At 46.7% G+C, this 11,534-nt stretch overlaps 1 protein-coding gene across 1 annotated transcript in view; it reads right to left on the bottom strand.

Moving 5' to 3' along the window:
• Nucleotides 1–6,811, bottom strand: part of CRY2 (cryptochrome circadian regulator 2) — a 33,105-nt gene extending 26,294 nt beyond the window's left edge. The window contains exon 1 of the mRNA XM_045825388.1: nucleotides 6,592–6,811. Coding sequence (XP_045681344.1) covers nucleotides 6,592–6,806 — 215 coding nt within the window. The 5' untranslated portion in view covers nucleotides 6,807–6,811. The remainder of the gene's footprint in view (nucleotides 1–6,591) is intronic.
• Between the last annotated feature and the right edge of the window lie 4,723 nt (nucleotides 6,812–11,534).

Genomic DNA, 11,534 nt, shown 5'->3' with positions numbered 1-11,534 from the left:
ACCCTGTGCCTCCTCGCGGCACATCACACGCCTTGCCGATGGAGGCGTACAGAGGCAGCGACTGTTGCGAGGCTGCCAACTAGACCCAGCCCCCGCTGCTGCCTCTGACGTCCGCAGCACGACACTCCTGCTGTGGTGAATGCCACAGAGCCACATTCCAGCGCAAGCTGAGTCCCAGCCCAAAGCTGCAAGGACTCTCCCAACCAAGGGTTGGGATGGGAGACTGACCTCCAAGGGGTTAGGTGGGAGGAGAATGACTGGCTGAATGGTGCATTAAACAAACCCAAAGCTCCGCCTCTGTGAATTTCTGGTTTTGAAAAGCTGACGCCCTCAGAAAAGGAAAGCTGAGAGCTAGCTGAGTGACGCACTTGCACTGGTGCTGGCCTCCTCCCAAACCTCACCGCTCCTCCCGGGAGCAGGATCAGAAAGAACCTTGTAAATAGCTTCATGCCACCTGAAACCTGGGCCCCGCCAGACAGAACGCCTAGAGATAACTGGTGACAAATTGCACAACCCCAGGACAGATGGTCCTCCATCTGCAGCTCCCAGGAATGTCCTTGCCATCCACTCTGGGGCCTCTCCCTTCACAGCCCACCAGGCCACACAGGACTTCATCTGAAGCTGTAAATAGGCTCACACGCACATCTGAAAACCAGTTTTCGACTGGTCTCTACAGAACTTGATTTCTCTCTGCTAAAAGGAGAGACTCCTTGCACCATCTCTTAAGTAGAGCTGACTCCATGAGAGCCTTTGCTCCTTTGACAAGTGATGTCGGAAGGCCCAACTCTGAGCGCAGCAGCCAAATGGCAATAATAGCAGCAACAATGAACATTTAATGAGCATTTCTGATAAATGAGGCCCTATCCTACTCGTTTTACATACACAGCCTCATTAATTCAAAACAGCTGTTTGACACAGACGCTATTATTATCCCCATACTACAGATGAGGAGACTGAGGCACCAACAGCACCTCAAATAAATGGCCAGAATTCAAACTCAGGCAGTATGTGTCAGCATCTACATTTTTAATTTTTGTAATTAAAAAAATATGTTTATTGAGTTTAGAGAGTGAGAGAGGAAGGGAAAGAGAGAAAGAGAAACACAGATGTGAGAAACATCAACTGGTCACCTCCCATATGTAGACCAACTAGGGAGTGAAGCCGAAACCTAGGCATGTGCCCCGACCGGGAGTGAACCCCAACCTGTTGGTGTACAGGACGCTGCTCCAGCCAACCAAGCCACCTGGCCAGGGCAGTATCTACATCTTAACCAGCAGGCCCCACTGCCTGGTGACCAGGGCACTGAAGCTGTGCTGCCCGGGGCTCGGGGAGCACCTTTGCTGCCGGGGCCCCGCTCCTCTGAGGATCAAGAGCTGGGACCCTCCCAGAAGCTTGTCGAAATGCGGAATCTCAAGCCCCATCCCAGAACCTCCAGAACCAGAATCTGCATTTTAGCAAGGTCCCCTGGGGAATCCTTCACATATTAAAGTTTCAGAAGCACTGTTCTAGGAAACAGAACTTCACTTCTACCTCTGTTTGTACGGTGCCTTTCTTTGCTTCTTATTGGTTTCTATAAACTTGCTTTCTTAGAGATCCTGGTTTCTGCCTCCTCACTGGCCTTCAGAAACGTGGTTACTTCCAACTTGCCCCTTTCGTCAAGCGCTGCGGGGCTCCTGCAGCGAGGGAGGCCTCAGGATGGCCTCCCCTGGAGGCAACAGGCCCCTAGGAGCCCCAGCCTTCAGGCGGCCAGAGAAAGAGAAGCTGCTGCCACAGCGCCACCTTTGAGGCCTGCCAGGTGACAGCTTTGCACAACACGAAAGGCATGCGGGGCAGTGCCGCCACTGGACAAATGGTCACTGCGGCAGGTGTGTGCTGAAGCTTGGGCCCTTTGTGCTTCCGCAGAGCCCTTCTCTCCACACGGCCAGTTTCTATTTCAGCAAGGGGGCACTCTACAGAACACTGGCCTGGGCACTGGAGACGGCAGGGACTGGGGCTCAGGGATTGGGGCTCGCAGCTCACCCCTGGCAGGCTCTGAGCTGAGCTCACGTGGCCAAAATTCAGAGCACACCCTTTGGATCAGACAACAAGTGCAACTGCATCACATTACATAAGTGCTCTGGAGCCAGAGGCAGACAGCACCGGAAAAAACCAAATTGGGGTTTCCAAAAATATAGAGACGACTCTGTAATTCACCACTCCATGGGACTAGCCCTACAGATAAGGCAGGCAGATCCTCTGGTTGAGCATGAGACACGCAGACGGTGAGGGAAGGCCTTCTCTAGAGATGGCAGATTCTGTGCTGAGGAATGTCCCATGTGTTAGCAGGGGGGAGGAGGGTGACAGTTAGTTCACTTCGGGTCCAGATCACCCTCGATCAAGTTTCTCTGCTCCAAGCCAAGGTTATCTAACTATGATGCTGACATTATAGGCTTACCCGGTCTGGCTACATCGAATATTAATAGAAATTAATTTCTCCTAAGGAAGAGAGCTTATTACCCCCCCTAGAAAATGAGAATCCAAGCCCATAGCAGAGACCGATCTCTAAGTTATCACCCAGATAGAAATATATTTATTCTTTCCTGATTTCCAAGTGAAAGATGAAGATGAAGGTTTTCATCTCTTTTGGGCAAATGGAAATATTTCCTCAGCCACAAGGCAGTAAAGCGACATGCTTGGTACCAGTGTGAACAGCTCAGGGAAAATCAAATTTCCCCACAAGTAGACTACGGTTCTCAATCCCCTTCTAGCTGATTGAGTTCCAGAAAGAACCACCCACGTCGCTAACAGCCCAACACTGTTAGCTCCCAGCCCTGAGGAGAGAGACGCACTTGTTCTCGCTAGGCATTCTGGGAAATTTGCAGTTTCCCTCATTCACTAATTCTGAGCTATGTGCGGTGATGTTTTATTTCTACCAACTCCCTCTGACCCAGAAGCTCCTGGATGCCAGTGCAACAGAGAGCCAGGGATACAATGATTTATTGGGCTGGCCAAAAAGTCCGTATGGTTTTTTTCCATAAAATTAAAAGACACTTTTTCATTTTCACCAATACCTTTACTGATTTGGATATTTTGAGTTTGTCAGCTATCTCCCATGTGGTATAACATTTATTGTTCTCAATTAATATCTTGATTTCATCACTATCAACTTCAACCGATCTACCCCACCATGGAGCATTGTCCAGGGAGAGACCTCCAGTACGAAACTTCGCAAAGCACTTTTGACACATTTGATAAGACACAGTACCTTTCCTATACATTGCACAAATCTTATTTTTGTGTTCCAGTTGCATTTTGCCTTTATTGAAATAAAGCATAATATGTTGAAAATGTTGCATATTTTCTTCCATCTTTAATATTAAAATGGCTACACAAAAATTAACCAATTTTGATGTGTTTTTTTTTAATGCTGTGCTGATATGACAGTTGTCATGATACAATCGAACAAAACTGTACTGGATGAAGTTAAAGGCAACTAAGTGCTACTAGAGCCATCCTACGGAAAAAAACCAAACGAACTTTCTGGCCAGCCCAATACATAAAGGGTGAAGTGAACTGTGGCCAACAAGTCTACCTAAGTTGCAGCAGGGAGAGGAAGGTAAGGAAAAACTGCAAGGGCCTATTTTGAATACCCATCTTTAAATCTAGAAGCTGCCCACTCCCCCGTTTTTTTTTTTTTTTTTTTCATTTGTTCTCACATAGTACCTCTTTCCAGATGCAGCATATTTGGGGAAGGTGGGGCTGGGAAAAATAGCAAAGGGCTTAGCCAACTAGTGCTTGACAGAAAACATCCTGAGGCTCACGTAGCTACAGTTAGCTCATAAATTTCCCACTACCACCAAGGCTGGGAGTATGCTAGCCCTTCTCCTAAACTAGTAAATATACATATTTCTTGGTTGTCTTTCTCTGTCTCCTTTTAATCTTTGAAAGTGCCATTCATGGTTATTTGAATCTGATTCATCTGCAGAAAAACACTGTGCGGGAGGCAGTGTAGGAAGAGCGGGAAGATAATGGAGATCACAGATTGCGCTTCCCCCCACCTCTTGCAGATGGCTCAGGGCCCACCCCTTCTAGGGAGGCTTCTCAGAGGCAGCAGCTGAAGTATCTGCAGAGCTAGGATGTTATGCTGCTGCACAGTTGTCCCAGATCCAGAAGCAGCCGCTGGAAGATTACACACAACTGCAGTCATGCAGAGGTACTGCTGGCTCCATTACACCCCCAAACCCCCACCGGGTGCACAGGACAGTCTGCAGCTCTGCCCTCGATCTGACCATGGGAACAGAGAGCATGGTGGGGGTGGTAGCAGTGTTTCCAGGCCCAGGAGCAGTTATCACATTCGACTTGTTTTGTATTATTTCACCTGTTACTTCTGAATGCCAAAACTAATTAGACTTCCTGCCAATGCATGGTGACACATTCCCAAGTGGCTCACGTCTGTGGTTCTCTAGTCCAGTGCTTCTTGGGCTTGGCTGCACACAGGAGCTTTAAAAACCCTAATGCCCAAGCCACAACCCAGAACAATTAAGTCAGACTTGGGGCAAGAGGGAGCCCAGGCATCTTTTAAAGATCCTTCAGTGATTCCTATGTGCAGCAAGACTGAGAACCACTGCTCTAGTCTGTCCCCCTATTTTTCTCTATCTCATGACACTTAGTTCTACTAAAATATGGTTGTTTAGTTGTCTCCCTCTGTTACAATGCAAACTCCGGAGCTCTGGACGTCATAACTGCTTGTTCACTGCTGGGTTCCTAGCAGCATCTAGAGCAGTGCCTGGCACTCACTAAATAATTGCTCAGTTAAAATCTGCATTCCTCCACGGCCTCTGCCTTCAGGATTGGACTCAGGCACGAGCTGTCACGTTCCTTTTTTCTCTTCACTCTCTTCTCTTTCACTGGAAAGCACAACCACAAAAGGGTGACCCAAAAAAACCCATAAACACCTTGTTCCTAGCAAATCTGAGTTTTATCAACAACAGTTTTTGTTGTTGATTTTTAATCTCTACTACCACAAAAGAGGAGGCAGTCCCAGCCAACAGCCTCTACAACCCCATAAAAGAAGAAACTCCTTCGTGACAATGTAACAAGCAGGTGCCAGATTCCACTGACTCTGCTCTGGCTGGCACCCGGCCATAAGTAGAGAGGCAAAGTCTAAGGCTTGGTTTAATGTCCACGGCAGCGGTGGTCATTTGAAGATGTCTATCAAACTCAAGCTCCTATCTATGGAAACTGGAGCAGAGGCAGAGCGACAGAGCAGCCTGGAAACTGTGTGGGCAGGCTCTCCACAGGAGTATCTTTAGTCATTCCCTCGATATAAATGGGCAGGAGGGGGCATTTCAGAGACCCACTTGCGAGGAGCACACACCCTGGAGAGGAAAGATTGTGCCGGGAGCCACTGTATCCTGCGGAAACCTTGCCCATCAGCGCAACAAGGCCACAAGCAAACATTGCCCAGAACACTGCAAACAAGCCAGATGGCTACCGAGGGAAATTTTAAAGAGAGATGGGGACACAATGTCTCAAAATTCCTTGGTTTTCAAGACCTGCTACAGAGAAAATAATCAACTACCTATTTATTACTCCTTTCCCATGATCCTCTGGACTCCATCTTCTGGGAGTCCTTAAAGAGGGGCCCTTGATATCACAGCTTTCCTGCTCCCTAATCTTAGCACATCAGTTGATGAAAGTCTAATCTATAGTGGCTCAACTGTCCTTTAAAATCAATCTCATGAGGAGTTGTGGAAGTGACACTTTGGTTCTTTTTTTTTCTGTTCTAGCAAGCTCATAGCTGCTAAGGTAATTCTCCAAAATGGGTTAAGTACTGCTCTCTAGCTCAGGACACACTGTGCCACCAACTGAACGCTCCCTTAAGGTATTTATCTATAATAAAGGGGAGACCAGCACTGACCTTATTTAAGGCTAAGCCAGAGTCCCTAAAAACCTTCGGAGGCAGGTCAGTCTTGGGGGAGGGAAGCCAAGGAAGGGTGAAAGGACAATTTCAAACACACCAGAGGCTTAACAATGACCTTCAGGACCCCGGCAATGCACTCTACTTGAAGAATGCAATCATCTCTGTGGAATAGATTCAGAAACCTGACCCTACCCTAACAGCATGATATCTCCTTTCCTCCCCGCCCCAGCACACCCCTTAGAGCCCTAGACCAGGAGTCTCTGTTCTGCCATTTACTGGCTATAAGACCTTGAGCAAGTCAACTTTGTGTCTCCAGGGCTTAAGAGTCTCATCTGTACAATGGGGATTGTGATTTCTGTCCCACAGGAATGCTTGAGGCCCAAAGTGAATAACACTCAGTGCTGAAACACTTTGTCAGAGGTCGAGCCCCGGGCCACCCAGGCCATTGGTTTGATGACTAATTGCTTCCCTGGTCCTTGATTCTCCTCTGGAGACCGGGCTCGGTCTCCCTGCTCCACCTTCCCAGGCCAGGGTCTTCCGGCTGTGGGGACCGGGGAGTAGGACATCCTCCTCTGGCTGGCGTGGCGCGGGGTGGAGGGGGCTCTTTGCCGGGAGCCTCAGAGGCCAGGCTGCGTCCCTCTCCCCGACCCCCGCTACCAAGCCCGCGACCCCGCCCCGGGGCCCCTCACCTCCATCGGTTGATCCCGACCGAAGAGGAGGCCGCGAACCAAGGGTCGAGGATGTAAACGCAGCGCACGCAGCGCGCCCCCCGCACTGCCGCCAGCAGCGCCGGATTGTCGTGGAGCCGAAGTCCCTTGCGGAACCAATGCACTGAGGAGGCGCCATCCGTGCCGGCCCCAGTTGCCGGAGCCGCTGCCGCTGCCGTCACCGCTGTCGCCGCCATCACTGCCCAGACTGCTCTGATCACTGCCGCTCCGCCCCTGTTAGCGCCGTGGGCCCCGCCCCGCCCTCAGTGACCTATGACGCCGCCGCTCCTCTCTTTGGCCCCGCCCCAAAAGCTCTGATACATCTCTCCCATTGGCTTGGACCCTCCCGCCGGGCGATTGGACCAGAGGCACTGAGTCCGGCTCCGCCCCCTCACGTTCCCACCATGTGTCGGCTAACACGCGAGCCGCGGGCGAGCAGGTAGGGTGGTGCTGGCTGGAGTTCTCCGCGGAGATCTGGGCACCGACCGAGTCTCGAGAGATAGCAGATCTCTTACGTGCGTCCTGTTCAAGGCCTGCCTCAGGAAGAAGCTGCCTGGGCTTGGGGGTTGGCGGGGAGGGTTGTTGTGACTCCAGACAATGACCTACAGAACTGACATCCTTGGCAGTCCTACAGCACCTTGTCATCAACATCGTCATCATCATCTACCGCAATCAGTTACATCATCTACACCATTCTACTACACCCTCTATTAAGCACACTGTATATGCCAAACAACGTGATAACCTCCTTATATATAACGTCTCATTTACTATTCTCAACGCAGGCCAGTTGCATTCATTCAACAAACCCCAGTGAAAGAGATGTTGTTATTCTCATTTTACAGACAAGTAAACTTTGAGGCTTCTGTAGGGTGAGTGACTTGCTGAATATCATAAGAAGACTCTACCCAGATTGTTGTGATTCCTGATCTGCTTTTATCCAGAAAGCTATACTTTCCTCTGCGCTGAGCAATTTGACATTTGAAAGTGGCAGACAGAGTCTGAGGAGGGGGAGGAGTGCCCTGATGGCTTGAGAGTGGAGACTGGGATGGTGGAATATGTGGATTGAGATAGTAATTATTCCATCAGACGAATTTATTCTCTAGCTCTATGTTTAATAGACCCAATGGTACCAGTGTGCACAGACACTACTGGAATTACCTGTGGGATTTAGAGATGTGATGGGCGCCGTCACCACTCCTGATCTGGGGAGCTGGAGGGAACCCTCTTATCCTTCTGCAGGCTAGCACTGGGCTTGCTGATTAAAAGGCAAGAGAAGTGTATGACTACCTGCAATGAAGTTTTGGTGGTAGGTTAAAATGGTCCAGTCACATTGGAGCTCTGGGAGTATCAAATGGAGAACAGTCTGTTTCAATTTGGCGCTAGGTTGTGCCCCTGCTTGGAATCCCTCCTGAACCTGGGAATAAGCAATGAAGGAATTTAGCAAGTCAGTGGCATTAATTGGCACCACTCTGCAAATCATGTTAATCCTCGGCTCTCTTTCGTTTCCAGGGCTTTGAGCAAGTTGTTTGCTCCAGCCTGAGCCACACTCCCCTCCCCATCCCCTTTCTAATTCCAGTTTGCCCTGTGTCACTGCTCAGTATAAATGTCACCTTCTTGCTGTTTTGTCCCAGCCTGGATAGTGCTCCATCTTGTTCTGTTCTTGTTCTTATCACTGGCCTTAATACATGGTATTAGAATTTCTTACCCGTCTGTCTGCCCCATTAGACTATAAACTCCTGGAGGGCAGGAGCCGCTGCTTATTTAGTTTTATTTCCAGAGTCTAGCTCAGTGCTTGGCACTTAATGGAGTAAGAGTTGAACAGAGACTAGAGTCTCAGGCTGGCGCGAACCCTCAGGGGCTCTCTTAGTCCTGACTCTGTTGTTATTTTGGGATGCCCTTTCCAAGTGCTCACTGAACAAGTAGATGCCATCTCCTGTCTCTTTTCTTTTGAGGCCTTCTGTTGCCCTTCTCCTACCCCTTTTCTCTCCACAAGGCTGATGGCCCTGTAAAAATGAAACAGAGAGTTTAAGGAGATGTTACCACATACGGCCTCAAAGGTGGGTGCTCATCTTTTTCTTTCCTGACATCCCACGATGCTTTCTCTACAAACGGTGAGCTCTATGAGGGCAGGGACCGTGCTCATTTTGCATGGCGGCGTGTTCCCCAGCACCTAGTTTGGTACCTGACATGTCTTAGGTACTCAAAAGATATTTGCTGAATGTAATATATCCCTATTTTATTAGGCTATTATGAGAGGCAGTATTGTATGGTGGTTAAGCCCAACATCTTGCACATTTGGAATGGCCGTGTTCAAATTCTTGTTCTACTTTGACTCTATGTGACTTTGGTAAGCTAGTTAATTCCTCTGTTCCCCTCTTTCTTGATCTATACTATAGGGATAATAGAAGCTTAGGATATAGTAAGCATTTGATAGGCATCAGCTATTGTTATTCTGAACAGCAGAATCTGTTTCTGCTTTTGTCTTCCTTGCATCACCTCACCCTTGGTCTCACACATAACAAGGGCTCCGTAACTTGCTGAGTGAATGAAAGACTTTACTTATTTTTAAGAAGCCCTCAAAATTATACCAAGAATGAAAAAAAAAGAGAATAATAAATAGTATTATTTTTTTAAACTAATAAAGAGAAATAATCACCATCAACCCCCCAAACAAATGGATTTTTGTGTCTTTATGTTATTTCCTAGACTGTGTCCACAAATGCTTTTTATAGCTTTAATCAAAGGAGAAATGCAGTATTGCATATGTTTTTAAACAAAATATTGAGCAATAATAAGCAATACTATCTATATTGTCATTATCTTCGTGTTTGTTATTTTAATGACTATATAATTCTTTGTCAATTTATTAAAGAGGGATTATTTTATTGAAGGATTGAGTATATTAACAGGGTATATTAACTGGGTAACATTCAAGCAACAGGAAGTAAATCTGGCACTGGATAGAAGAATAGAGTGCAACCTCAACTTCTGGACTTTACACTTGAAAAGAGACATGGAGAAATCGGAGAGAGATCAAAGAAACGTGCACATTGCTAAGGAGGTGAAATGTAATCACGAACTATTACATCTTTGAGAAAAATGATAAGCGAGGTTTGACTTTATAGCTATGTACCTGCTGTTTAGGAGCGTCTCTGAAGCGTGGTTGCTATGAGGACACCAAACAGTTGCTCCTTGTTTCCAGTGAGGGTAGAGCAAAGAATCTACTTTATCCTGGGAAGAGTAAAAGATTCAAGGAGGGACTTAGTGTAAAGTGGTGTAGGAATTAATCAAATTAGCCAGGTAGTGGAAGGTTTCTTTCCTTGCTGAAGATATTCAAGAAGAAAGAGAAGACTTCTGTTCGCCTTTTTGCTGCAGTCCTGCAAGAAGACTGGATTGGATAACCTTTTACATTCCCTTTGAACTGCGTTTTGTGTAAACATCTTATGATTGGTTGAAAGGTAACCAAGGGCGGGTGGGAGGGACGTCCCTAGCGAGGCTAAGTTACCCGCGCCCCCTAGTGGTGGGACTGTGAAAGAAGCGGCGGTTGTGTTTCCGGTCTGCGTCAGGAGAACCAGGGACCCCCACCCTTCTCCGTTTAGTAAGCTGCACACTCAGCAGTGGGCGGCAGCAGCACTGATGTTTCTGAGACTTCTGGCGAGAAACTTGAGAACATGGACCTAAAAGCCAGGCTCCTTGGGTTCCATTTCCAGCTCTGCCATTAACTAGCAAATTACTTGGGCAAGTTACATAGCCTCTCTGTGCCTCAGTTTCCTCATTTGTAAAATGGAGATGATGATGATGATACAGGTACAGCATGGGATTGGAGGAAGATTAATAAACCAAAGTCTCAGAATAAAGAATTCAGAAACAGACTCTCACATATCTGGTATTTTATTCATGACAAAAATGCCCGTGTAAAGAAGTTAAAAACCACCTGGGAACAGGTGGTTTTTTCCCATAATGGAAATGGGTCAATAAAATACCTGAGCATACTAATCAATTTCAGGTAGATTATATGTGGAAGGTAAAGCAGTAAAGTTTTGAGAATATTATATAGGAAACTATCCTTATGATCTCAAGGTAAACAAAAAAAATTCTTAAATAAAACATGCAAAGGACTAACCATGAAGGAAAAGAATGATAAATTGAACTCCAGTACAACCACAGAGTGGAAGAAGATAGTTGTAGCACATAATTCTTGAAGGGCTCAAATCCAGAATATTGAAAGAACCCTTACAAGCAAAAAAGAAAAGGAAGAGAGGCAACTCAACATGAAGTTTGTTCAAGGTCAGACTTGAATAAATACTTTCTACCCCCTCCCCCACAAAGGATATGCCAATGGCCAATGAACCTCCAGGAAACACAGATAAAAACCCCAATGAGATGTCACTATAGACTCAGTAGAGTGGATGAAGTTTAAGAACTGACACAGCCACGTGTTGGGGAAGATGTGAGTCACTGACTCACACACAGTGCTGGGAGTATAAATTGATACTTGAGAAACTCTCCAGTGCTCCATCCTAAATTTGAAAAAACAAATACCATATGGATTGTGAATGATACATCCTATGATGGAGTAATTTTATCCTTATCACATACGTGACAAAATCTGTGCACATATATACCAAAAGACATGTACAGAAATATTCATAACAGTATTATTAATAATAGTCCTAAATGTCCATGAGCAATAGAATGGACAAATAAATTGTGGTGTATTCAAACAAAGGGATACTACAGAACAATAAAAATGAACAAACTTGGGTGAATCTCGCAAATTTAATATTGAACAAAAGAAGCCAGACACACACATAAAAAAAACCCTCTTATATATGTATAGGTCTACTACAGAAAGTCCACAGCCAGGCAAAACTAAGTTATGGTGATAATAGCCAAAGAAGTAGAAGCAACTATTTCACATC

This window comes from Phyllostomus hastatus, unplaced genomic scaffold (genome assembly GCF_019186645.2).
Source record: "Phyllostomus hastatus isolate PE091 unplaced genomic scaffold, TTU_PhHast_1.1 phas_scaffold_585, whole genome shotgun sequence".
In the NCBI taxonomy this organism is placed as follows: Eukaryota; Metazoa; Chordata; class Mammalia; order Chiroptera; family Phyllostomidae; genus Phyllostomus; species Phyllostomus hastatus.
This window is presented reverse-complemented; position numbering and strand designations above follow the sequence as displayed.